Source organism: Lates calcarifer, linkage group LG14 (assembly GCF_001640805.2).
Source record: "Lates calcarifer isolate ASB-BC8 linkage group LG14, TLL_Latcal_v3, whole genome shotgun sequence".
Lineage (NCBI taxonomy): Eukaryota > Metazoa > Chordata > Actinopteri > Centropomidae > Lates > Lates calcarifer.
In genome coordinates this window covers 4,379,847-4,405,637 of record NC_066846.1, presented here as the reverse complement: position 1 = coordinate 4,405,637, position 25,791 = coordinate 4,379,847, and the positions used below count along the sequence as shown (strand labels likewise).

The window sequence follows — 25,791 nt, the reverse complement described above, 5'->3', positions numbered from 1 at the left end:
ATATAACCCATCAGTGAGATCAGTGTGGTGTTACACTCTGAGTACTCCTTATATTTTGGTGAATTTAAATCTAATACTAAGTTGAGGAGCAACCATGTTCTTCATAGATCTCTCATCATGTAAATCTTCTCAGAGACTGAACTTGAAACTATGCTTGACAGTGAACATGTGATCATGTTTCCATAACAGGACATAGTCTCTTCAGATTGGCCAATCAAACACAGTCTTGTCTGTGAAGAGGGAGACAAGACCAAGACTCTTTTCACTCAAGTCAGCTATTTGAACACGATGACATCTCCAAAGTTTGTTTTATATCTGACATGTTTGTTCTTGTGCAAAGCGGGTGAGTAGTTTTTTTTTTTTTTGTAGCTCCAACTTTTAGAGTGTATGGTCACTCTTAATGTCTTTGCTTCTTTTTTTTCCTAATGTTTTCAGTATAATATACTTATTATGATGAATTAATTTTGTTTTTGTCTCTCCTGTCACTTCAGCTCTGATGGCTAATCTATCCTCATCTATTCGTCAAGAGAAAGATTTTATAGCAGCTTCTGTTGGTGAAAGTATAATTTTGGAATGTTCCTATGACAGTAATGTGGTAGCTAGGTATTACTGGTATAAGCAAACTTTGGGGCAGAAACCAAGGCTCATCTCTAGTTTCTACTCATATGATAAAAATGGCACCTTTTATAATGAATGCAAGAACAATCCACGCTTCACACTGGAGACTGGAAATGGTAAAAATCACTTGAGGATCTCAGATTTACGCACGTCAGATTCAGCGACTTATTACTGCGCAAATAGCTTTTCAATAACATTTGAATTTGCAGAGGGCACTTCTGTCAGTGTAAAGGATTTAGGTTTGAACATCCAGGCTTTGGTCCATCAGTCAGAATCTGAGACCATCCAGCCAGGAGGCTCTGTGACTCTCAACTGTACAGTACACACTGGGACCTGTGATGGAGAACACAGTGTTTACTGGTTCAAAAGCTCTGAAGAATCTCATCCAGGACTCATTTACACCCATGGAGACAGGAATGATCAGTGTGAGAGGAAACCCAACACACAAACACACACCTGTGTCTACAACTTGCCAATGAAAAACCTGAGTCTTTCTCATGCTGGGACCTACTACTGTGCTGTTGCCTCATGTGGACACATACTGTTTGGAAATGGGACTAAGCTGGATATTGAAGGTGAGTAACGTTCTAGCAGCAATTGTTTCATCTGATAAATAGTTAGGATTACTCCCTGATTAAACATATGAACACAGACTAAAAAGCTGCTCTGTAATCTCTCCTCATCTCTGGCTCTCTGCAGATGAGAACTCTCTCGTCTTGGTGTATGTCTTGAGCAGCGCCTTGGCATTCACCATCATCCTGAGTGTTTTACTGACTTTCTTACTGTACATAAGAAAGAGAAACAGCTGCCAGTGTACAGGTAAATTGTGGAGTTTGTATCTGCAGTGTGTAATTACTGAATACACCATTATAGAAATTTTCCACTGTTTTTCAGAATCTCAAGCAAGATTTACAGCCTCCTCCACAACAAATGCAGAGGTAATTGCAGTCTTATGTTAACATTTGAAATTATTTCTACCACCATGAAAAATAATTCTGTTGAAACAGTTTTTTAAATGAATGTCACATTCCATATTTTGATTTATTGTTTCATATTTCATTGCCAGAGTTGTAAAAATGAAGAAAACCTCCATTACGCTGCTTTAAGGGTAAAAAAGGCTGACAGATCTAGAAGACTGAGGGATGACACACAGGAGGGATGTGTGTACTCCAGTGTAAAGCACATGACATGACTTCAATTCTGTTGCCTTCTGTGTAATTTCACATGTAATTTTACCAAATGATTGATGCAAAGCTTAACCTTGCCATAAACTAATTAAAGAACCTCCTCCAATGACAACATATAAAGATTTGAAGATTCAGTGTGCTGTGTATTCTTATAACTGTGCTGCTTGTGCTTTTTGCTAATTAACTGAATTACTGTTTCATGACTGAAACCCTTTGCTATTAACGGTGCAGTATCCATACTGGAAATGTCACTTTTTATTTGAATTTTGATCATGGGAGGAAAAAAAACAGTCTCTGATGACAGGCCTGACTTTAGTATTCACGGTTTGTTCTATAGTGGAAGGGGTTTATAAAATTTTAGGGTGAGGGTAAGGGTGTGTGTATGTGTGCGCACACACAAACCATAAATGTTATCTACCGCTGTTTTGACAAAAATATAAGTTAACAAGGCAGGATTGTTCATTTACGAGAGGCCTATTTGGATCATCTTTTGTCTGTAAAAGTGCTGCAGAAATAAAGGATATTATGATTACGAATTTAAAAAACAGGAGTTCTTATGCGGAGAGATTTACAGTTCTACTCATCTAAGCTGCTCTGTGGATTCCAGGTAAGGGGAGCTCAGATCGCTCTAAGACAGGCCTGATAACATTTGACATTTGCTTCAGATTTGAGAAAAGCACTTCACACTTCACATCAACCGATAAGCCTGCAAAAATAAAAATCTAATTAATGACACATGTATTTCCCAAACAGAGGAACTTCAATATCTAAGTGAGAGCCTATGTGTATTTACTTCCCCTAATGAAATCTAACTCTATTATTATGTGTCTGACAGGATGATGAGCACTTCATTGACAAAGACTGAGCATAGATGAACTCCACTGTACAGTAAATCATCTCCAGACTATGGCAAACATTAAACAAAACACTCCAATCTTACTAAACAAACAAAAACTTGACCAAACCAAAGTGGGTGTAGCTCTTTAATGAGATCAGTGTGAGAACATACCACACAGCTGAGGATGTCTGTGGTTAAATTATTTTTTTTAACACTTTTTTTTTTTAAACACATGGCAGTTTATGTGGCCGTGAGCATGTGATCGCTTCGTTGATAGGACACCTGGGGTTGGCCAGTCAGTCACAGTCTTGTGTCTGCAGAGAGGAGAAAGGCTGAAAATCATTTTCAGCAAAATGTTGAACACAATGACGGCTCCAGTATTTGTTTTGTGTCTGATATGTCTATTCTTAGGAAGAACGGGTGAGTTATGTTTTTTGTGACTTTTTCTCATGTCAGTGCTCCTAATTACTTTTTATGTGTTCATCGTGCGAAACCTTGTATCACATTGAACTAACTGTGCATTTACTTTGTCTCTCATTTAACTTAAGCTCAGATCAGGGAGCTGAAATTTGACGTTTTATACCAGACAACTTAACTTTCCACTGTTTCCGTGAAGATGATGTTGCTTCAAGGTATTACTGGTATAAACAGACTCTGGGCCAGAAACCAAGACTCATCTCTACCTTCTACAAGTTTGACAAATTTGAAAAATTGAATCTTTCATGATGAATTCAATAAAGAGCCACACTTCACACTGGATACTGGAGTAGGTAGAAATCACTTAAAAATAAGAGATATGCATATTTCAGACTCAGCTACTTACTACTGTGCAAGTAGCTATACATTTATTTTTGAATTTGCAGAGGGCACTACTGTCAGTGTATATTTCCGAGCTTTGGTCCATCAGTCAGAATCTGAGACCATCCAGTCAGGAGGCTCTGTGACTCTCAACTGTACAGTACACACTGAGACCTGTGATGGAGAACACAGTGTTTACTGGTTCATAAACATTAAGTTCTGTTAAAAGTTCTGCAGTGTTTCTTGTTATCTGGTTCTCTACAGATGAGGTGGAATGGCTTTTCTTGGTGTATTTCTCGAGTGGAGCTGTGGCATTCACCACCTTGCCGAGTGTCGTACTTGCCTCTACAGTATGCAAGATAGCAATAGCAAAACACTTGTGGACACTGTATGTGCAGTATATTATATGATTATATTATTATATTATAGTATATCATGTCCAGAGCTGCCACAATGGTGAGAACCTCAGAGAGAGGGATGACACCTGGACTGAATGTGTGTACTTGAGTGTAAGGCAGCAGAGCTGGACACCTTCTATATTTGTCTCTGTGTAATCAGACATGACCACATTAGTGTCGCTTTAAAGAGGCAATTATGATTTGTAAATATGAGTTTACCTCAGTGCCATGCATGTGAAGCCTCACCCTGCAGTAATCTCATTAAAACAAGTTTTTCCAAAGACATCACATGAAGTGTATGTATGTATGACTTTCACCATCTCTGTGCCACTAGGTTGCAATAGATGTCTATGTTTCTGGTGCCTGGGCATCCACAATTGGAAACTTAAAAAAAAAAAAAGTGTTAAACTAAAAGCGTAGTTCACAGTGGAAGATGTACGACCTGCTAAAGCATGTGCTTTTTCATAAAGCCAAGATTCACAGAAACAGACCACACCTGTCAGTAGCTGTAGTAAACATGGTGACCGCATTCATCCTGCAAACATCTTTTTACAGTTTCCATGTGGTCTGCAGAGTTAAGACAAAATCTATCAATGCTTTTCTAAGGTTTGGTTGATTTCTTCAGCTTCTTCTTCGAGCTACTATAACACTCTGAATGTGAGAAGGTGTATATTTGTGCAACAAACCACAAATGAAAGCACACCTCCGACTGTTCTCAGAAAGCATCTGGGAGGAAGTCACATTTACTTAAAATTACAGAAAAGCTCTGTAGAAGGCCCCATCATTTATATTCAAATAAAACTCTTTGTGGCCAGCAAGGAGAATAGAGACAATTATGGATACCAAAAACAACTTCAGTGTACATATGGGCATGTGATGGTTTAGTTGTAATGGGATAGCAACAGAAAACTCTGACAGATATCTCACAGATGAAGCTAAAACTGTCTGCATGTCCACATACAATAGAGATACACAAGAATTTTATGTGAACTGGCCCTTTACACTCCAGGTCCAGGAGATCAACACCTCACCCGGTTCACATTATGGAACTGGAAAAGAGAGTGTGGTGCAAATTTACTACAGGAAAAAGACTGCAGATTGTGGCATCATTCAATCCTCTCTATAATCAGTGTCTTATTCATGTTCTTTGTTTTTCTGCTTCTTTCAGGTCAAGCACAGTTAAGTGACATCTCCCAGCCTGATTCTTTCAAAGCAGTGGAGCTAGGAGACACAGTTACTATTACATGTCACATTCATAGTCCTGCAAGGCACATAATGTGGTACAAGCTGACCACTGGGAAGAGACTACAGCCCATATCTGTTGAGCCAGTGGCCACAACAGATAGGTTTTATAATCTGACAACATTTAATAAGGAACCTCACCGTTATTCAGTAAAATATGGCAAAAACAACAATCACCTGAGTATATCTGCAACAACAGGGGAAGACGTTGGAACGTATTACTGTGGGCTGTTGAACGTAAAGGACATTCAGTTTGGATCAGGAACCTTTCTAATGGTCAAAGGTATTCATTCTCTGTAGTTTATCTTCTTAATTGCACCTCAACATCATTGCTGCTGAATATGAGCATAACGCTGACGACTACAGTTCATTTGTTTTTTTCCTAAGGTCTAAAGATGATCAGTGATTCTATCGTCCAGCAGCCAGAGTCTACATCTGTCCAGCCAGGAGACTCTGTGACTCTCAGCTGTTCTGTTCACACTGGTCATTGTGCAGCAGAACACACTAGTGTCATGTGGCTCAAACACTCTGATCACGCTGCTCCAGAAACCATTTACTCCTCTGGAAATAAAAACAACACCTGTCAGAGGACTAAGAAAGACTCTGAAGAAACTACCTGTGTCTACAACCTGCTCCTGAGGAACCTCAGCTCTGATGATGCTGGGACCTACTACTGTGTCGTGACTTCATATGGACAGACACTGTTGGGAAACGGAACCAGGATTAATATTTTCAGTAAGACAGTAACAGACAGTAAGACGATCTGTCTTAAGGCAATGTTTCAGTCAAGAAAATCTTAATGTATCAATAAGCGTTATACTCATAAAAGTAAGAAAATAGTTATAGTTATTCCTTAGTCAAATGTTAGATGAACCCAGAGTAGAGCTACTTTGTAATGCACTTAGTTTTAAGTTGCTCTGGACAAAAGCAAAATAAATGTAATGTCTCCTTATGTCTGGACAGATAACATGGATTTTGGCTGTGTGGTGAATCACAACAGTGGAGGTCTGGCTCTCATCACTATACCGGGTGTTTTACTAGCTTTCTTAATATATGTGATTATTAAAACAGCCACCTGCTGCCATACAGGTAACTGGTATTATTGGTATCTATATTGTCTGTTCACTGAACATAACATTATGTTCTAATGAGGTTGTTGTTTTTCAGAGTCTAGTGCAGGATTATCAACTCCCCCCACAACCAACGTTGATGCATCTGCTGTCCAACACGCTGCTCTAAAGGAGGACAGATCAGAAAGAGAGAGAGACGACACCTGGAGTGAATGTGTGTACTTTAGTGTGAAGCAGCAGAGCTGAGCATGTTTCCTCTTTGTCTCTGTAAAACAGGACACAGCCTTATTAAAGTAGTTTGCAAAGTATAATTAGGCTTTTCTTTAACTGCTTATTATAAACATTATTTCATCTGGATATGATCACAGTGAAGCCTGACGCTGTAATAAATCATTAAACAAGCTTTTCCAAAGACATTAAGTGCAATGAGTTCTACTCTCTGTCACACATCACATACAATAGAGGTACCTGAGAATCACACAGTCAGGCAATAAGTGAGTTTCAGTCTCTAAGAAATCTGTAATGAAACAACACCTGCTAATAACCACAATGTTCAACGTCTCACCAGCCAATCACGTTCTACAAGGTGAGGGCGATGAACCAATCAGAGCTGACACACACAGCGGAATGTAGGACAAGTTGGTGTTGGTGAGTCTGTGAAGTCTGCTCCTGCTTCAGTCAGAAAGAAGTGCTGCGGTGAAGAAGCAGGACCAGAGAATCAGACAAGACGATGCTGTACTTAAATGATACCCTGCTCTGCCCTCCGTGTAAGTAAAACAAAAAAACACTTGTGGAATCATTTCATGAGCGTCTTCAAACACACACACACACACACACACAGCTGATTACATCCTGTCTGTTTATTTCAGGTGTGGTGTAGAGGCGATCCAGCTACTATTGAATGTTACATAGCATGAAACATTACAAAGAGTGTGGTACAAATTTACTATATAGGATGAACTGCAGCCTGTGACATCATTCAATTCTCTCTATACTCTATAATAGAGTAGAGTAATAGAGTAGAGTAAGTGCTTATGAATTTCACGACCATTATTCAGTAAACTTTGACAGAACGTAGTAATCTGAGCATATGTGCCACATGGGAAGACAATGTACTATACATCTGTGGAGTGATGGATTTTAAGTACATTCATTCACTTGGATCAGGAACAACTTTGATGGTATATAAAGGTCTATATTCTCTGTGTATCATTAAAGCATTATTGTCACATTTCAAGATAAATTCAGCTGAATATTAACATAATGATAGTGATCATGGTTCATTTATTTATTTTACAAGAATTAAAGACGTCCAGTGATTCTGTCATCCACGAGCCAGAGTCTACAGTTGTTCAGGCAGGGGACTGTGACTCTCAATAGAGCTGCTTTGTAAAGCGCTAACTGTAAATTGCTTTGCAAACTAAATGTAATGTCTCCTTATGTCTGGATTTGCAGATGACATGGGTTTAGTGTACCTGCCATATGGAGGTCTGCTTATCATCATCACCCAGGGTGTTTCACTGGCTCTCTTTTTGTTATTCTTATTAATAATCATTAAAAGACCCAACTGCTGCTGTACAGGTAACGGATACTATTGATATCTATTCTGTGTGTTCGCTGAACATAGCATTACATACCAACAAGGTTTTTCATTGATTTTCAGAGTCTGTTCCAGGACTTTCAGCTTCCCCCACTAACAATGTACAGGTACTTGCTGTTTAGATGAACATTACTTTTACTATTACATCTGTGGATTTGGTTTTCATTTCTGTCATGTAGAATATACTGATGTGCTGTTTCGCATGTCCAGGGCTGCCGAGATGGAGATAATATCCGACACTGCACTAAAGGAGAACAACAGATCAGTAAGAGAGACGACACCTGGAGTGAATGTGTGTACTTTAGTGTGAAGCAGCAGAGCTGAGCATGTTTCCTCTTTGTCTCTGTAAAACAGGACACAGCCTTATTAAAGTAGCTTTCAAAGTATAATTAGGCTTTTCTTTAACTGCTTATTATAAACATTATTTCATCTGGATATGATCACAGTGAAGCCTGACGCTGTAATAAATCATTAAACAAGCTTTTCCAAAGACATTAAGTGCAATGACTCCCACTCTCTGTGTGTCTCAGGTTGAAATGGTGGTTCTAGTGAGGTTACCAGGCAGCACAATGAATATTACAACTAAAACGAGTGCCATCTAAAACAGTAGATCTACTTTTGTCAGTGATTGTATAATAGTGTATGTCTAGCGCAGTACATCTATAAAGTCATCACAGACACAGAGCATGTGCACACATCTCTGCTTTGGTAAATTCGTCAGGTTGTGGCCAGTGGGACGACCGTGAGCCACAGATTCAGAGCTGTGCACTTTTTTATTGTTGCTCTCTGGTTAACAATGAAAATATGATTTCACTGTTAGGTTTAGTCCAGCGTTTATTTAGGACCATCAGCACTTTCTGTCATTATGTGTGTGGTTTCAATCAATTAATTTTATAGTAGATGATTAGAAATTCTTTGTGATGCTTTTAGGCTCAAACTGAAACAGTAAGCTTGAATTCAGTGATGCTGGGTGCCTGACATGATGAAGAGGAGTATCTGCTGTAAACTCGCTAGCTCAGCAGTCCATATTAATGCATCTACATGCATGCATCTACTAGCAGGACCAAGAGTAGCGTTATCTGCCAGGGGCTGCTGAAGGCTGTGACATCAGCTGCGAGACTTCAGCACTGTAGGTGTGTGCGCTCTCACTAACCACAGGTATAATCTGCTAGTGTGGTTAGAACAATGAGACCTGACAGCACAGGATGGCTCAAATTCAGATATAAGAAAACAGCCTAGCCTTTTTCTAATAACATCCTGTAAGAAACCTGTAACTTTAGAAATGACTTCTCTATTCCTGTCAACTGTTCTGTGGTTTTCAGGTGAAGGAGCCTAAGTTCAGTCTCTGAGCGGTCGGCAGGAAGTGACTTTTGCTTTAAGAGTACAGAAACAAAGGGGTGCTCAGGGTCAGTAATATATACCAGAGGAGTTGACAGACTTGTTATTCCACTACATTTATCCAGGAGCTTGGCACCGGTTACTTTTCAGATTCAGATTACACTGTGGTATTAATACAAGGTGCGATCAAAACGCTTCAAGAACGTTCCTGCAGCAAATAAATGTGGGGTGGCAGTGTGATGCACATGCAGCAAGTGCAGGCCATAACTTAAGTGTGTGACTATTCCATGTTATGTTGTGCCATCAAAAGCTTTTGATTCTTCAGCATTTCAATAATCCAGAAATAATGTCTCTGTTCCCCTAGATAATCCACAACCTTCATCCTCGACAGGTTCAACTACTTCTTTCAATTTTAAAAACAGTTGACAATTTGTTCTGTGGACTATTCAGAGTAACAGAGACACTGATTCCAGAAAGGGAAGAAGCTGCTGGAAGTTTAATTTATTTTTTTTATATGTTGCAGTACTTCAGCTGCTGCTAAGCAGATTTGACCAATACAAGAGATGTATTTATGCAGCCTCTTCAGGTTCACTGTCTGTGAAATCTGAAACGAAAGCTTCACATCAGTATTTACTTTCTGTATTTTAGACTCAGTGGGTTGTGGACACCTTTTAATTTTGAGAATCAGTGGGACTCATGACATTTCTGCAATCCCTTTGATAATTCAAGAAAAGTCTTCCATTCTTCTGAAGTAAGCAACTAAAATGCTGTTTCCATTCTGCCAACCTCATTGTGGTTAACCTATGTGTTGCCATTAAATATCAAACAGCTGATGACTTATCGTCTCCATACAGAGCAAACACTGATTAAGTATGACAACAAAACTATTTTCAACTCTGCTGACAAAGACCCTGCTGTCAAAGCAGGCCATGATGGAGGGGTTTTTTGTTTCACTGTGAACCAGCCAATCATGTCGTACAAGGTGAGGATGATGAACCAATCAGACCTGACACACACAGTGGAATGTAGGACAAGTTGGTGTTGGCAAATCTGTTAAGTCTGCTCCTGCTTCAGTAAGTCAGAACTGATGAAGACGCAGGACCAGAGGATCAGACAAGACGATGCTGTACTTTGTAAATGTTTTCCTGCTCTGGCCTCTGTGTAAGTAAAGCAAAAATATGTTTGTGGAATCTTTCCATGAGTGTCACACACAGCTGATTATATCCTGTCTGTTTATTTCAGGTGTGGCACAGAGGAGTGAAATCTCTCAGCCAGTTTATTTCCGAACAGTGAAGCTCGGAGATCCAGCTACTATTGAATGTTACATAAAGAGTGAACTGGAAAGGAGAGTGTGGTACAAATTTACTACAGGGAAAAGACTGCAGTTTGTGGCATCATTCAATTCTCTCTATAGTTGGAGTGCAATTGCTGATGAATTTAATGACCGTTACTCAGTAAACTCTGACACAATCAACAATCATCTGAGTATATCTGCAACAACATGGGAAGATGTTGGAACATACCACTGTGGAGTAATTCACTTAAATGATGTTCAGTTTGGATCAGGAACCTTCTTGATGTTTAAAGGTATTCATTCTCTGTAACTCATTGTTAAAACATCTCCCTAATTGCACCTCAACATAATTGCTGCTGAATATGAGCATAGCGCTGACAACTACAGTTCATTTGTTTTTTTCCTAAGGTCTAAAGATGATCAGTGATTCTATCATCCAGCAGCCAGAGTCTACATCTGTCCAGCCAGGAGACTCTGTGACTCTCAGCTGTTCTGTTCACACTGGTCATTGTGCAGCAGAACACACTAGTGTCATGTGGCTCAAACACTCTGATCACGCTGCTCCAGAAACCATTTACTCCTCTGGAAATAAAAACAACACCTGTCAGAGGACTAAGAAAGACTCTGAAGAAACTACCTGTGTCTACAACCTGCTCCTGAGGAACCTCAGCTCTGATGATGCTGGGACCTACTACTGTGTTGTGACTTCATGTGGACAGACACTGTTGGGAAATGGCACCAGGATAATTAACAGTAAGACAGTAACAGACAGTAAGACCATCTGTCTTAAGGCCACAGATCTTGAAATGAATTTTCCAACATAAACAAGTGTTGATTTCTCAGTAACATTTGTGGAGTCAACAGGGAACTAAGTCCCACAAATTGCTATTCACTTTCCTGTAACACTATCAACCAGACAGGGATGTTGGTATCAAATGATGCTGCAAAACTGATCAACAGAAAAATGATCAGCAAACTTTTCTGATAATCAATCAGAGGTTGTCTGTCAGGCAAAAACACTAACATTTCTGGCTTCTCCAACTCTCTGTTTTTTGAGTTTTGCTTGATACCAAACATCTTAAGACAGTCATATTGGACTTTGAGAAACTGGGACTGACCTTTGTCACTGTTTCCTGACATTTTACAGACCAAACAATTCATCAAGAAAATAACTACCAGCTCTATCAATAATAAAAATAATCATTATTTAAAGCCCTAAAGCCAACACTTATCAAGTCTGTGCTTTGTTCAATATCTGAACTTGGAAACTATGATATGGTCAATGTTAGGGAAAAACAGTGGTCTTGGAAAATAAAATATGGTTGAAATCTGGTAAGGAATAGAGAACAAAAACACTTAACAAGGTCAGGATCAGGTCACATGCTGCAACCTAGTTGTCTGCCAATTTAGATTGCCATGTCATTTCTCTCACATCCAACACACTGACTACGAGAGCCAACTGTTCACTTGCTGCCGAATATACCCCCGACCTTGACATGTGCCGTTGTTGATCTGTGAGTGGCCTTAATGATGTGTGCATACTTAAAATATATTTTAAAAATATCCAAATTAACCAGTGTTTGTCTCCTCTGTTTAAAACAGACTCAGCCATCACCAAATCAGTTGTACCAAGTCTAACCGTTATTGCACTGATGTTGTCTAATATCAGTCTTGGGATTATGATGCTTATTCTTGTTTGGATACTTTGTAAGAGTTGGAGGAAAGAATCCACAGGTATGTAAAACTAATCGGCTGTCTATCTGTCAGATCCACATTCTGTCATATTCTGCAACAATCAGAAATGACTGTAGTTATCTTTCATCTTTTCTTCAGAGGCGACTGATAGATCTCCTGAAGGTTTTCAGGTAAGAGTTTGTCTCATATGTCATATGTTAGCTGTACATGACCTCTCTGTTTGATTTGACTAAATCCCTTTTGCCAACGTTGAGAACAGGTTTTAATATTTCATTTTCCATTTCTCACAGGCTAGTGATGCAGTTACCTACTCAGCTGTGTGTCTGTCCCCCAGACAAACCACAGTGAAATACAGTGGAGACTCTGTAGTTTACTCTGCCATCAGACACTGTCAACAGAATCAAGTTTAATCTCCGGGAATATGAACAAGTCAGCCACTGGAGTCTCCCGCCTTCTTTGGGAGTGTAATTAAAGCTGAAGTCAGTAATGTCAGATCTTAGCAGCTCAAATGGTGTGCTTTAATACTGAGTGTCAGTAATGGTCATATTTATAAACCAACTAGAACCTTCCAATTTAATTTGATTTCTGACATTAAATTCCCTCCTGCTGACAAACTAATCTCTGGAGTGCTGTATCTCTGGTTTTACTGTGCTACTGCAACATGGAAATAACAAGCTGTTATACTTCAGTAAACAGTTATTGTGTGCAATATAATAAACAAATGCATTTGCTAAGTCTTTTTTTGTTTGGCATGTGTTACTATTGTTCTCTTTAAATATTCTATCATTTTTTCTCACATCTCTTATGACCTATGACCTATTCTCTGATCCACTAGTTCTTTTTCTGTGCTCGTTCGTGTGCTAGTTTACAAGTCAAGCGATAACTGGTTGACAACCCAGTTGAATTGATCTTAGCTGTGGTCTGGTGTTGCTGCAGAATGAATGTGGCCGTCATACTGTCAACATGTTGGGCCGGATTTTGGGAGAGTGGACATGAGCTCATTTAATGAAAGAGGTAATTCCACAGTCCACTTATTTGAACTTGGTTGAAATTTCAGCCAGCTGTTAATGCTATCAGCTGTGTCGCAATAGAAAAACTTAAATTTTGCACCTTTAAGTATCCTTGAAAGGTTCCTTGTGGAATTTTGGACATCTACTAGCGCTATGAGGCTGTTTTTCTGAGAATAGGTCAAGATAATAGATTATCTTGAGCATGAGCACAAGTAAGCACATGAATGCAAGCTTGCTCATGTGATGCAATACACATACAGAAACACGCAAAGATATGCTTCAATGCAGCAAGAAATACAGGAAATTAATGGAAAAAGTATATGCTTTTTAAAAATCAGCTATATGTGTTATATATTAGGCTCTTAAAACACTTCACAGACCTCACTGTGAATATTTTCAGTGAGAAATATTTCTTCAAGGCAAACAAATTGACTATCTCCACTGCATGAATGTGCAGTTCCACCACAAATTTCAGAGATGCATATCTCAAAACCTCAGTAGTTAAAACAAAGACTACATAAGGGTGGCTGAGTCATTTGAGTGTGTATGGTACTCATGTATTGCGTGTATGGTGCGAGCAGCAGCAGACAAAAGAAAATGAAAGGTAATGAGTATGACAGCAGATGGAATGACGTCATCATTAACAGAAAAAGTTTGTTGTCGAAGACTGAAGTAAACAGTTACTGTTGGCTGGTTACAAAATTATCTGAACAGAGTTACAAAAGTGACATTGCTCAACACCATGAATAACAAGAATATCATTGAGCACTTCTAGCGTTTTAGAAAAAAAGACAGCAGCATATTATCCCTTTCTACTTCATCAACAGCAAACAGTTTGTTAATAAAAGGTTCAGCTGAAAACTTTGTCATCAAATAAGTAAAACTTGTGTGTGCTGAAAGCCACTGCACAAAAGCTATACTGTACAACACTGATCAGACATTGACAGATCATGCTGAAAAGTCCCCTCTGATCTATTAATACCTTCCTCTAACCAGAGACATAAGCAAAGGTTGCAGTCTTTAAACTCTTTAAGCTCTCAGCATTTGACTTTTGTTTTGACTCTTGTGGTGAATAAGGTGTGAGCTACTGTGAACAGGTTTCCGCTGGTGGAAACTTAAGCCCTAGCCTGAACACAGGAAGACTGGCCTGTGGCCTTGGGCCACACGGTACAGTAATTCAGTTGCGAGCAAAGACAAACTATTTTTCAAAAGCAGCTGTGTGACATGAGGGTCATGTCTTAAGTGCAGATAACATGTTGTGTACAGCAAGAAGACACACAAACCCCTTAAAGAACTGAGTGGTTATGTAATGAAATGTAACAATGAAATGGGAAGTAAGAAAGTGAAAATGATTTTAAATTAGAAAGTATGGACCACCCTAATTATTATTCTTCCTAAGCTCAGACAGCACTGAAATAAAAGGCTGCCTTTGGAAGTACACACAGAAAATACAGATATTGCAAACAACCTGTCATCTGTCAACAACTCGGGATGGTCTGGATGGTAAGATTTTCCGATCACCAAGGCAGCCACTGCACACACTTATATATGCAGTTGTCAGGCCAACAGTTGTTGTGAGTTTAAAGTCAGATTCTGCTCACTTTTATTTTTTATCTTTAGTTGTATCTGATTTTTTTTGGTGCTACGTGTTGCAAAATCACAAAATTATCCAGTTTAGGACAGGAAAGGTTTGCAACTATGTGGACATAACACATCCTGCATACTCTACGTGTGCAGAGACGTTAGTAGGTAATATTGCTCGTAGCATGATGTAAGTTATTAAATTGATGTCTATTTAAGTTGTATGAGACCATAAAGCCTTTCATTTATTGCCAATATGTACCCAATAAACACTAGAAATTGTACACTACATTGAAAGAAAAGCCACTTATGTCGCAAACCACTGATCAAATATTGACTACTCAAACTAAAGTCACCTCTATCTTAAAGGTTAAGTAGAATTCTGCAGACATGTAAGTAATTCAGTCAACATTTTGTATATAAGCCCCATTGGAAGTGTTCATAAGCTTCATTATGATCAAGCTCTTCTCAAGGACCAGCACTGCCAAGGTAGGGGGCACTGATCATGTGTTCACTGTTTCCAAAATAGGACATTCAATCTGATTGGCCAATCAAACACAGTCATCTCAGTGAAGAGTGGAGAACGAATAGAGATTCAATCCATTCAACACAGCATCTGAAGCACGATGACACCTCCAACCTTTGCTTTGTATTTCACATGTCTGTTCGTGGCGAATATGGGTAAGCTGTGTCTTTGTGACTGCTTGTTGTTTGCTTAAAACCATAACCATGTTTGCTTGTAACATTTATCTCATGCATTTTGTAATACAGAGCACTACAGCATGCGAGCATTACATTACCTGTGTGTTTGCTTTGTCTCTTCTCCCTCAGCTCATCTGACATATTTGAAACGATCAACATTATATTCTCAATCAGTTGGGGAAAGTGTGACTTTACCGTGCCTCTGTCAAGATACTGTAGCTGTGATGTTTTACTGGTATAAGCAAACTCTGGGACAGAAGCCAAGGATGATGTCTACCTTCTATAAGCATAATAATAACGCCACCTTCAATGATGAATTCAAAAGCAATCAACGTCTCTCACTGGACACTGAAAATGGTAAATATAACCTGAGGATAACAGATTTGCAGACTTCAGACTCTGCTACTTACTACTGTGTAAGCAGCAATTTATATGACTTTGAATTTTGTGAGGGTGTCACTCTCAACGTAAAGGACTCAAGTTTGAACATCCAGGCTTTGGTCCATCAGTCAGAATCGGAGACCATCCAGCCAGGAGGCTCTGTGACTCTCAACTGTACAGTACACACTGGGACCTGTGATGGAGAACACAGTGTTTACTGGTTCAAAAGCTCTGAAGAATCTCATCCAGGACTCATTTACACCCATGGAGACAGGAATGATCAGTGTGAGAGGAAACCCAACACACAAACACACACCTGTGTCTACAACTTGCCAATGGAAAGTCTAAATCTTTCTCATACTGGAACCTACTACTGTGCTGTTGCCTCATGTGGACACATACTGTTTGGAAATGGGACCAACCTGGACTTCAAACGTAAGTAGCTGTAAGTAGTAAGTAGTTTCTAGCAGAGGTTGTCCTGTTTGGTAAATTGTAATAATAGCTCCTTAAAGAATACATGCAGCCAGAAGTGTTAATCACAGGACACTGGTGAATTAAACTGTCTTGGGCTCCCAGTATGAGTGGTAACGGCCAGTGGAAGCACTTTACCCTTCAAAGTTAACAGCTCATGTACAGAAAACAATGCCTATAGATCACTCAGGCAACAAACACAAAATTAATCGATTGATACATGAAGGAAAGAATTACTGAGCTAGCTTTTTCTGTGTGTGATGGAGTGCCATAAAGCTTTACGCACTTCAAATGGGAGATTGCACCCACTAAGCCCAAGTTTCATAAAGCAAGAACTGGCATGGAATGTAAATGAAAGAGGCGCCATTCTCCCGATTACAAGGCAGTGTACCATCAAAATGATTTGAAGCTGTTATTCTAAGGTAAAATAGTTGCATAATGTTGCTAGCTAAAAGCTCTGTCATGTCTCCTGGTGTCTGGCTCTCTACAGATGATGTGACCTCTGTTGTCTTGGTGTATTTCATGACTGGAGCTTTGGCATTCACCACCATCCTGGTTATTGTAATGGCTTTCTCAGTGTACAAGATGTATAAAAGAAAGTGCCATTGTACAGGTAACTGTTACTCTTTGAAGCTAAAAGTAAGTATTAAGAGCAGATTGCATTTGAATAAAAAGGACATTCATTCACTCTATTTGTCATAATCACACTCCAATGTATATTTACAGCGTCCTCTGCTCCTAATACAGAGGTAAGTATCTTTTTTTTTTCCTGTTGGTCTCTGTTGTAGCCCAACATGTCGAAGAAGAGTTATTTGGGTTGTCACACATTGCTTAAGCAACACCAGTCAAAGATACATGGGTATACTTGCATGGGCTGATGGCTGTTAAACAACACTATGTTATCTCTGACATCCCTTAAACAATGCTAGCAACATTAGTACTGCACACAAGGTATTAGTTAGCGTGAATTTGTTTTTTTCTCTCCATGACACCTGCCAGGTTTCATGCATGTGCTACATCTTTTACTGTATTACAGTGATTAACCATTTAAATCTTTTGTTACCAGTTATGTCAAGATGCAGACAATCTTCATTATGCTGCTTTAAGGGAGCACAAGGTCAACAAATCAAGAAGACAGAGGGATGACCACCTGAGTGAATGTGTGTACTCCAGTGTAAAGCAGTAGAGCTGGACATGTTTATCCATTCCCCTGAAACACCAACACTTATGTCAATCTAATGAATATAAATGCTTGCCTTACAATAAACTAAGCTCCTCCGTGTAAGAACACCTGTCGTCTGTTCGAGGGTTTCTTTGAAGTGACATTGGTTGCATAACACACACTGATTTCCACTACACTGTGGTCAGGTTAGCTACATTTTTAGCCAACCCTCCATCATTGACATCACACGTACAGTATGTACCTAAGTAGAGCTAAAGTCATCACAGTAATCACAGAACATTCTTTGTAGGTTGTTTATTCTACATGCTGCCACAACGCCTGAGGTTCAAGAAGCTCTTTATAAGCTCTCTGCAGTTAACAGTAAAGAGAGAAGATCTCAGACCCTCTCGTGTTTTTGTCTTTGTCTCTGCGGTTTCAAACAGGATGTCACTACATCAGTGGCTACATCAGTAGACTGAGGTCGGTTTGTTGTCTGTGCTACCAGTCGCGCACAACTCTACACAATCAGGTGAATAAAGTGTTAAGACATCAGAGGGAAAACAACAAAAAAACATGAGGGCTCGGTTCATGAGAACCAGTCACGAGAAGCACTGCTTCACAATGACTACTGTGGTTTCTCTTTCCATGGCATGATATTGCTAGATGGATTCATGCATCAAGTCTTAAGCAGCAATGATGATATTTAAGTTGTGTAATAAATTCAGCATAACATTTAAAAATAGAGTTAAGCTATGGATCCTTTATAAACAGATACAGACATAACGGAAAGCACTAACAGAGGATGTATTTTGATCATTTTTTGGTTAGTTTGTCCTGCATTGAAAATTTCATTTAAAAGCAAACCAATTTTATACATCAACATCAGTTTACCAGCCATGTGCAGGACTACTAAACCAGCTATGTAATGTCTTCTGTGCCTCTGGAGAAGTTTTGTCCAGTCTGAGAGAATAACCCTGATGATGACATTTAGGTTTTCTCAACTTGGATTTGGTGCATTGTGGGAGGTGTAAGAGCTTGATAAGCACCATACTGGATACTAACATCTTGTCTTTGCAGAGGCTGAGTTTTTAGTCATCCACATGGGCTGCATGACCAGACGCACTATACTCATGCTTGATCCACAGTTTAGTTTCAAATCCATGTAGTGTTAATTGATCCTCCTCAGCTGTTAGTTTACCACTCTATGTTGGACTTACCAACTCTTAAGATCGTCCAGGGCCAATAATTCATTTGCAGGTTAACTGGTCTGTATGTTGAGGTTTGTCTTCCATCCAGAAGTTTATGCAACAAGTAGTTAAGAGTCTCCCTGACCCTACGTTGAAGATATTTTCATGCAGAGCAATAATGAGATCTGCTAAAGAACACTTTCAAGCATCTCCACTCCTGGACAAAATAATCAGGAAAGCCACAATTAAGCTGTAGGGACTTCCAGTTAGATGTTTTCAAAAGGTCCACTATGTCTTGAAGAACTGAGGGTGTAGATAAGTTCAGGCTTTAGTGCTGTTGGCAGTGAACTACTGGTGTGCAAAAACTCCAGGTAACTCCTGGACATGCAGGGCATGCAGGAAGATAAATGCACAGCCATCTACTGACAAGACCAACATTTTAATTATGTTATTGTCAGAAGAAAAACTATAGTCTATGTAATTTGGTCACCCCTTTTGTATCAACAATACTGTACGGGGGTTTAGTGACAGGTATGGTTGAATGAAGCCACTTTAATTGCCCATTACTGTCTTATCTTCATCAAAGTAAAATAAGTTTGTTGATGAGTGGGATCTATATTACCTTCTTCTTTTAAAAAAAATAATAATAATAACACTAGTTCAGGTTTTTCTGGGGTCAAATTCAGATTGGATCCAACATTTTGGACCCATGAAAATCTCTAAATCCAGCTTCTGAATGCACTAAAGATCTTTAAGGTTGAATGTACAAATGGCCAAGCATGTTTTCACATGCATGAAAAGGATGTGGTTATTTACCAAACTCTCCCCCTTCCTGTTACACATTACAAAGGGCAAGAGGATGAAGAGCTGCACACGCTTCTGACACAGCCAGCATACTTTCTACATTTACTGAACCTCGCTCAGTGATATTGACACAATGTTAACTTTTCCAAAAAATGTGTCTTCAGCAATTAAAAAACAAAATCCAGTGTTGAATTACTGAACAGAGAACCATTTGGTCATCATCTTTCCTGGTCAGGAAGAAAGAGGTGCAATAGACTGTCCAGTTTATTCGTCCAAATAATGATGTAAATGTTAATTGCCATAGTGGCTGCCATTGGTTGTAACAAATTCTGAATCCATCCTTTAAATGATAACATTTGCACACTGAAGTACCATAAATATTTAAAATAATAATTGTGACCAAATGTGTACATCTTCAAAATATGATTTAACAAATTAGATCAAGGATTCCTGTCAGTTCTACAACACAAGATAATCCCAATCAGTCAAAAGAAACTGCTGCTTATATTAAAGGTTATTGTAAAGACACGTGACACCTAGAAAGAGTCAAGGTGAAGGTGTTTGGAGACAAAGAGGAGGAAGTCCTTATCCAGGCTTCTATTTATAAAGTGGGTGGTACCACCGCAAGTATGCTGAACCACATGTACTGTCTCCTTGTGGAGATGAGGGGAAACAATCTTGCAGTTTCTCACAAAGACACCCACACCCAAGGAAACACAAACCCCAAGTCATCTACTTTAATGGTATGACACTGTTCTGCTCACCCTCTGCTATGTTTCCACTGCATTTGGAGTTTGCTTAAACTGACATAAATTTTAGTGAACTGTATAACACTGTTTTCTGTTTCTAATCTTATCCATAATCTTGTGTTACATGTTCTTGACTATCATACTTAGCTTTTGTTTGGTCGAGCACATGGAAATGCTGAAGACAAATGTAGTCACATGGTGACGCAAGACAAAAAAAAAAAGTGTTAGGCTTTTTTTTCTCATCAAACCTATCTGATTTACTAAGCAGCCAATCAGGTAAGGCTGGAATACAATGAACCAATCACATGACATGTTTAACATGCTTTTGCAACAGCTGGTCCTGCATGGTAAATCTGTTGACTGCTGTCAGTTTACCCGTCAGAACTGCTCTGTACAAGATGGAGCTACAAGCAGAGAAGATGGTGGTGTGCCTTCTAAATATTTCCCTGCTGTGGTCTGTGTGTAAGTAACAAAAAACTGATAGTCTTAATGTGGATTTACATACATCAAAGTGTCTTATTCATGTTCTTTGTTTTTCTGCTTCTTTCAGGTCAAGCACAGTTAAGTGACATCTCCCAGCCTGATTCTTTCAAAGCAGTGGAGCTAGGAGACACAGTTACTATTACATGTCACATTCATAGTCCTGCAAGGCACATAATGTGGTACAAGCTGACCACTGGGAAGAGACTACAGCCCATATCTGTTGAGCCAGTGGCCACAACAGATAGGTTTTATAATCTGACAACATTTAATAAGGAACCTCACCGTTATTCAGTAAAATCTGACACAATCAACAATCACCTGAGTATATCTGCAACAACAGGGGAAGACGTTGGAACGTATTACTGTGGGCTGTTGAACGTAAAGGACATTCAGTTTGGATCAGGAACCTTTCTAATGGTCAAAGGTATTCATTCTCTGTAGTTTATCTTCTTAATTGCACCTCAACATCATTGCTGCTGAATATGAGCATAACGCTGACGACTACAGTTCATTTGTTTTTTTCCTAAGGTCTAAAGATGATCAGTGATTCTATCGTCCAGCAGCCAGAGTCTACATCTGTCCAGCCAGGAGACTCTGTGACTCTCAGCTGTTCTGTTCACACTGGTCATTGTGCAGCAGAACACACTAGTGTCATGTGGCTCAAACACTCTGATCACGCTGCTCCAGAAACCATTTACTCCTCTGGAAATAAAAACAACACCTGTCAGAGGACTAAGAAAGACTCTGAAGAAACTACCTGTGTCTACAACCTGCTCCTGAGGAACCTCAGCTCTGATGATGCTGGGACCTACTACTGTGTCGTGACTTCATATGGACAGACACTGTTGGGAAACGGCACCAGGATAATTAACAGTAAGACAGTAACAGTATGTGCAACGTTTCAGTCCTGGAAAGTCAATGTATCAATAAGTTTTACACTCATATAAGTAAAAGATATGTGTTGATACATGATACAAAACTACAAAAAAAGTTAGTTTTTCAAAATCTAAATTAAATGGTTTCTTCATTATCTTCTGTCTAAAAGGATCAGCTGATCTGAGTCCAACTGTCATTGCACTGATGCTGTCAAATATCCTTCTTGGGATAGTGACACTTCTTCTAGTATGGACACTTTGCAAAAACAGCAAGAAAAACTCCACAGGTAACTATGCATTATAGTGAATATCTGTATGTATCTGCAGCAAAAGCAGAGTGATATGTTCTGATATATTCTGTAGTAATGACAGTAGCTGTCTTTTCGTTTTCAGCAGCATCCAGATCCAGTGACGGATCTCCTGAAGGCAATCAGGTGATACAGGTGCTTCTTGTAATGTAACTTAATAAGATCTAAGTGTGGTATAGTATATACTGTATACTGGCATGATATAAAATATTTGCATTTCCATGTCTTTCAGGCTGGAGATGCAGTTGTCTACACAGCAGTGAATTCAGCTCCCACAGGCTTATCCTGCAGATCAGCCTCAGTGAAATACAGTACAGACTCAATAGTTTATTCTGATGTCAGGTACTGTCAATAGGTCTGACAGACTTTTTCTGGCAGTGTGTTTTGGTAGGGATATACTGTAGGTATAGCATCACTTTCTAGTTGGCTGTGCATTTTGTTGTGAGTCATTTTCCAAAATTTGGATTAACTTTTAAATTAAATAAAATCCTGAAGTCGTGTTCAGCGTCATTGTTACACTGGTCTGATACATATCCATATCAAACAAATCCTTGAGTACGATGCAACTATATTTTTCTAATGGTATTATCCTCATGTGTAATTAGACCTTTCTCAAGGTCATATTTCATTTTTGAACTTACATTTTCCTTTGAGCAGACTGTGTTTGTAGTATGTGGACTAGGTTTCTGAAGGTGTTCGACCATTACTTTTGTACGTAAATGTAAATTAAGGTTCGTGCCAAATTTCAGTTCATGCAGCACCGCTGCTTTAAGGAAGGAAGTCCAAACAAAAGCCTATAAATCCTGAATCGTCCACAGCAAAAATAACTTTGTCTTAAGGGAAACAATGGACACGAGTAATAACTGATTTAAAATGACTCATATTTAACACTTTGTCATTATGTGTAAATGTAGTAGAGATGAGCTGGATTCAGGATAAGCAGAATGTTCATTACATTGAAAAGGACAACTTAATTAAACACCTACATTAAACTGATAAATTAGAGATATAAAATAAGTGTTGTATTTGTTACAGAAAAAAAATACAATTCTTCAGACAGCATATTATTCACTACAAATCACTACACTACTAACCACAAACTAAACTCAATGTGTAATAATGAAACATGTTTTGTTAGATTTGTAAATGATTTACTGTACTTTCTGAATTTTGACATTCTAACTTAAAATGTGGTGATTGCGTTGACTACTGTGTGTAGTGACCAGGATTTCAGTATATCCAGAAACACAAATATGACCTAAAAACAGCAGGATTGTATCGGTGCATTTCTTCCGTGAGTCACATGTTCCACTGACATTTCAGCTTCATCACAGAACAGCATTTTTTTTAACAGCATTCTTGTGGTCAGAGGTAAAAGCAGCGACCTTCCTGCACATTGGTAGAGAAGCAGGATGGCCTCATTTTTCTGCAAAGAAAAATGTAACTCCGCCTGTACAACTTTCAGTAGAAACAGGAAGTTATTTTTGTGATCGAACTCTGTGTTCAGAAGCTCATTGATGTTCCACAACACAGTGTGTTTATTTTTGTGTGTCTCTCTGTTCACACTCAGCTTGTGGCCATAAATCACAGATGTTATGTAGCAGTGTGGTTAGCAAAACCTAAATTCATGGTTATAGGTTGATCAGACAAAAGATTTGAGGCGAGCATAGCGCTGAGGTATTCTCACAGCTTCAGCAGTTGGATTTATTTTTTTGATGCGGTGTTTCTTTTTCAATTATTTTTGGTCTCTTAACCAACAAAGCAGCATTTTTCTGACATGCACATGTGTCAGAAAGGGGTTTAGTGTGTCAACCCCTTGTGGTCCTGCCCCAGCACGAGGTGGAGTCACTGAAATTACTTGACATTGGGCTTGTACAGAAAGACTAATGCTAATGCAGAGATTACATTTCCATAGATCTGAACTGGTATTCATCCTCTTACGAAATAATGACACTGAATGAAACAAGCAGTACAACACTTTAGCCAAATGCACAGTTTAATTAAGCAGAGAGATTAATGCAGCCAAAAAATAAATCATCTGTATCTACCAGTGGCATTTCACTTGTATGATACTTTTGAACTGTAACAGAAGTATTAAGATGAGATAATATTTTAAACAAAGAGAGTTAAACTGAGTGTTAAGGACTTCACTTTCTTTTAGTGATGTACATCAAGAGACAAACGGCTAGAAAGAAGAAGAGAATCCCAGCTCTAATGATGGAGAGCCAAACTAATATTCTTAGTTTTTGGTCCTCATCATCTGTAATGAGCAGCTTGCTTCCATTACCAAACAGTATCTCCCCACAGGAGGCCACAGCACAGTAGTAGGTCCCACCATCAGAGGCGCTCAGGTTCGTCCTCTGCAAGTGGTACACACAGCCCTGTGAAGGAACCCCTGGTGTGGAGACACGTGTACACTGATCCCCGTGTGTGTGAATGATTCCATGACGAGATCCATGCCTGAACCAGTAAACACTGCGTTCTCTATCACAGGTCCCCGTGTTCACTGTACAGTTGAAAGTCACAGAGCCTCCTGGCTGGATGGTCTCAGATGCTGGCCCTTGGATAATTTCCTGGAGTCTGGATTCTAAAGCCAAAACAAAAAAAAAATTTAAAAGGTTATTTTTAAACCTGGGAATTTTTTGTGTATTTAATATGAGAATTCGCCTCTTTATTTAACATTATTTTTTTCTGCAATTTATGAAACCTGAATGCTGATGATAAACCTTACAAACAATTTATGATCGTGTTATGCAATATCTAGTGCATATTTACTTGTTTAAACACTACAATGGTGATCTTACTCTTAGCAAAGAAACACTACCAATTTTACTGATACCTCAGGTGATTCAAGACAAACTTAAATCAGATTATTTGGGATATAAATCTCTAGCAATCTAGAAAAAAGTTTCACTATAAGTCAAAGCCGATGAAATATAAAAGCACAATACCTTCGACACTTAGAAAGACCCCCTCTCCAAATTCCAACATGTTGGAGTGTGAGCTTCCACAGAAATAAGTAGCTGAATCGGAGAGGTGAATGTCAGCGATGTGTAAATGATTCATCCCTTGCTCCCTGTGCACAGAGAAACGAGGGTTCTTCTCCAACCAGTGGAAGACTTTGGATGGTTGATCGTACTTGTAAATAGTAGACATGAGTTCAGGTCTGCCTCCTAAGGTCTGTCGATACCAGGAGAAGTGCATGGCCACTTGGCTGTCATAGAAGCAACGTAAAGTCACATTGTCCCCAACACTGGCTGATACAACACCAGTGTCTTGTTTGACTGTTGCCGAGTGGATCACAGCTGACAGATGAACTGTGCCGAAAATACATAATGTTATAGAAACATAAGTTGACATTCAGTTTTTAACCTCAATTAGAACCACAGACAGATTATATTTTATATCAGTTTCATATCAGACTTACATACTCCACAGAGGATCATATACAGGTGCATCATCTCTGAGGTCTTGGGAACTGAATGTTTTGAGCCGAAGAGCTAGCAACAGCTTAAAAATGAGGTTACATTTGATTGGCTGCTAAGAGGGTCAATCTGTGTGACATTTGAAACATCCGTCTTAGCCTCAGTAGGAAATGAATTACTTTGGCTCTACAGAGCTGCTGTAGGGCTTCATAAAATATTTATTTACACCAGTTTCAATTATCATATGTATTTGGTTGTTATTTGGTTGTTTTATACTACAGGTATTCAGCTGACTGGGGGGTGGGGACTATGATCTTGGAGAATCAATTGGTCACATAGAATGGTTAGGTGCACATGAACAGTGGCTGCTGTGGGTTTGGAAATAGAAGCTGTGGGTAGTTAAAGCAGTGTCTGTGAAAATGAGATCAACGGCTCCCCCTGTCACTACGCTTTTGACAGGGACACCACAGAGAGTCTGTGGCAATACATATCTGTCTCCTACATACTGACCAAATGTGTCCCTCGGGGCTATGTGCTCGGCCTGCTGCCATTCACACTGTTCACACACAGCAGCT

General features: G+C 39.2%; 6 protein-coding genes across 11 annotated transcripts; 5 read left to right on the top strand and 1 right to left on the bottom strand.

Moving 5' to 3' along the window:
• Window positions 1-251: 251 nt before the first annotated feature.
• LOC108881990 (uncharacterized) lies at window positions 252-1,911 on the top strand. 3 transcript variants are annotated; one of them, XM_018674201.2, is made up of 5 exons: window positions 252-343; window positions 492-1,193; window positions 1,318-1,437; window positions 1,513-1,556; window positions 1,685-1,911. In XM_018674201.2, exons 1-5 carry the CDS (start codon window positions 289-291, stop codon window positions 1,808-1,810), a joined length of 1,047 nt encoding a protein of 348 aa, XP_018529717.1. In that variant the 5' UTR covers window positions 252-288; the 3' UTR covers window positions 1,811-1,911. The 3 variants fall into 3 exon arrangements, with proteins under 3 accessions (XP_018529717.1, XP_050931490.1, XP_050931489.1); XM_051075533.1 differs by lacking the exon at window positions 1,318-1,437; XM_051075532.1 differs by having other exon boundaries at window positions 1,318-1,556.
• A 1,032-nt stretch (window positions 1,912-2,943) lies between these two features.
• Window positions 2,944-8,249, top strand: LOC108881989 (signal-regulatory protein beta-2). The gene is made up of 9 exons (XM_018674200.2): window positions 2,944-3,063; window positions 5,008-5,364; window positions 5,469-5,816; window positions 6,045-6,170; window positions 6,249-6,365; window positions 6,720-6,918; window positions 7,607-7,732; window positions 7,815-7,858; window positions 7,962-8,249. The coding sequence occupies exons 1-6, from the start codon at window positions 2,997-2,999 to the stop codon at window positions 6,782-6,784; spliced, it is 1,080 nt and encodes a 359-aa protein (XP_018529716.2). The 5' UTR covers window positions 2,944-2,996; the 3' UTR covers window positions 6,785-6,918; window positions 7,607-7,732; window positions 7,815-7,858; window positions 7,962-8,249.
• A 1,459-nt stretch (window positions 8,250-9,708) lies between these two features.
• On the top strand, window positions 9,709-12,814 carry LOC108881991 (uncharacterized). The gene is made up of 6 exons (XM_018674204.2): window positions 9,709-10,250; window positions 10,332-10,676; window positions 10,792-11,136; window positions 11,986-12,117; window positions 12,217-12,248; window positions 12,369-12,814. The coding sequence occupies exons 1-6, from the start codon at window positions 10,211-10,213 to the stop codon at window positions 12,486-12,488; spliced, it is 1,014 nt and encodes a 337-aa protein (XP_018529720.1). The 5' UTR covers window positions 9,709-10,210; the 3' UTR covers window positions 12,489-12,814.
• Window positions 12,815-15,234: 2,420 nt separating this feature from the next.
• LOC108881992 (uncharacterized) lies at window positions 15,235-17,543 on the top strand. Its single transcript, XM_018674205.2, has 5 exons — window positions 15,235-15,350; window positions 15,501-16,187; window positions 16,714-16,836; window positions 16,950-16,972; window positions 17,290-17,543. Exons 1-5 carry the CDS (start codon window positions 15,296-15,298, stop codon window positions 17,407-17,409), a joined length of 1,008 nt encoding a protein of 335 aa, XP_018529721.1. The 5' UTR covers window positions 15,235-15,295; the 3' UTR covers window positions 17,410-17,543.
• A 2,902-nt stretch (window positions 17,544-20,445) lies between these two features.
• On the top strand, window positions 20,446-22,291 carry LOC108881987 (signal-regulatory protein beta-2). 4 transcript variants are annotated; one of them, XM_051075531.1, is made up of 6 exons: window positions 20,446-20,587; window positions 20,676-21,032; window positions 21,137-21,481; window positions 21,654-21,770; window positions 21,880-21,917; window positions 22,024-22,291. In XM_051075531.1, the coding sequence occupies exons 1-6, from the start codon at window positions 20,470-20,472 to the stop codon at window positions 22,144-22,146; spliced, it is 1,098 nt and encodes a 365-aa protein (XP_050931488.1). In that variant the 5' UTR covers window positions 20,446-20,469; the 3' UTR covers window positions 22,147-22,291. The 4 variants fall into 4 exon arrangements, with proteins under 4 accessions (XP_050931488.1, XP_050931487.1, XP_018529715.1 ...); XM_051075530.1 differs by having other exon boundaries at window positions 21,880-21,926; XM_018674199.2 differs by having other exon boundaries at window positions 21,877-21,917.
• Window positions 22,292-23,821: 1,530 nt separating this feature from the next.
• LOC108881982 (immunoglobulin kappa light chain) lies at window positions 23,822-25,266 on the bottom strand. Its single transcript, XM_018674195.2, has 3 exons — window positions 25,219-25,266; window positions 24,743-25,108; window positions 23,822-24,378 (listed from the first exon to the last, which is right to left on the bottom strand). Exons 1-3 carry the CDS (start codon window positions 25,250-25,252, stop codon window positions 23,939-23,941), a joined length of 840 nt encoding a protein of 279 aa, XP_018529711.1. The 5' UTR covers window positions 25,253-25,266; the 3' UTR covers window positions 23,822-23,938.
• Between the last annotated feature and the right edge of the window lie 525 nt (window positions 25,267-25,791).

Excerpts from the sequence above, each read along its gene's own strand:
- LOC108881990 (XM_051075532.1), top strand. The coding sequence starts at position 289 with ATGACATCTCCAAAGTTTGTTTTATATCTGACATGTTTGTTCTTGTGC. Across the intron at positions 344-491 it reads TTTGTTCTTGTGCAAAGCGG|CTCTGATGGCTAATCTATCC; the intron begins GTGAGTAGTTTT and ends CTGTCACTTCAG. Across the intron at positions 1,194-1,317 it reads GACTAAGCTGGATATTGAAG|ATGAGAACTCTCTCGTCTTG; the intron begins GTGAGTAACGTT and ends GGCTCTCTGCAG.
- LOC108881989 (XM_018674200.2), top strand. The coding sequence starts at position 2,997 with ATGTTGAACACAATGACGGCTCCAGTATTTGTTTTGTGTCTGATATGT. Across the intron at positions 5,817-6,044 it reads AACCAGGATTAATATTTTCA|ATAACATGGATTTTGGCTGT; the intron begins GTAAGACAGTAA and ends ATGTCTGGACAG. Across the intron at positions 6,171-6,248 it reads AGCCACCTGCTGCCATACAG|AGTCTAGTGCAGGATTATCA; the intron begins GTAACTGGTATT and ends GTTGTTTTTCAG.
- LOC108881991 (XM_018674204.2), top strand. The coding sequence starts at position 10,211 with ATGCTGTACTTTGTAAATGTTTTCCTGCTCTGGCCTCTGT. Across the intron at positions 11,137-11,985 it reads TGGCACCAGGATAATTAACA|ACTCAGCCATCACCAAATCA; the intron begins GTAAGACAGTAA and ends TGTTTAAAACAG. Across the intron at positions 12,118-12,216 it reads TTGGAGGAAAGAATCCACAG|AGGCGACTGATAGATCTCCT; the intron begins GTATGTAAAACT and ends TCTTTTCTTCAG.
- LOC108881992 (XM_018674205.2), top strand. The coding sequence starts at position 15,296 with ATGACACCTCCAACCTTTGCTTTGTATTTCACATGTCTGTTCGTGGCG. Across the intron at positions 16,837-16,949 it reads AAGAAAGTGCCATTGTACAG|CGTCCTCTGCTCCTAATACA; the intron begins GTAACTGTTACT and ends GTATATTTACAG. Across the intron at positions 16,973-17,289 it reads CCTCTGCTCCTAATACAGAG|TTATGTCAAGATGCAGACAA; the intron begins GTAAGTATCTTT and ends TTTTGTTACCAG.
- LOC108881987 (XM_051075529.1), top strand. The coding sequence starts at position 20,470 with ATGGTAAATCTGTTGACTGCTGTCAGTTTACCCGTCAGAACTGCTCTG. Across the intron at positions 21,482-21,653 it reads CGGCACCAGGATAATTAACA|GATCAGCTGATCTGAGTCCA; the intron begins GTAAGACAGTAA and ends TCTGTCTAAAAG. Across the intron at positions 21,927-22,023 it reads AAGGCAATCAGGTGATACAG|GCTGGAGATGCAGTTGTCTA; the intron begins GTGCTTCTTGTA and ends CATGTCTTTCAG.
- LOC108881982 (XM_018674195.2), bottom strand. The coding sequence starts at position 25,252 with ATGATGCACCTGTATATGATCCTCTGTGGAGTAT. Across the intron at positions 25,109-25,218 it reads TATGATCCTCTGTGGAGTAT|TTCATCTGTCAGCTGTGATC; the intron begins GTAAGTCTGATA and ends TTTTCGGCACAG. Across the intron at positions 24,379-24,742 it reads GGTCTTTCTAAGTGTCGAAG|AATCCAGACTCCAGGAAATT; the intron begins GTATTGTGCTTT and ends TTTTGGCTTTAG.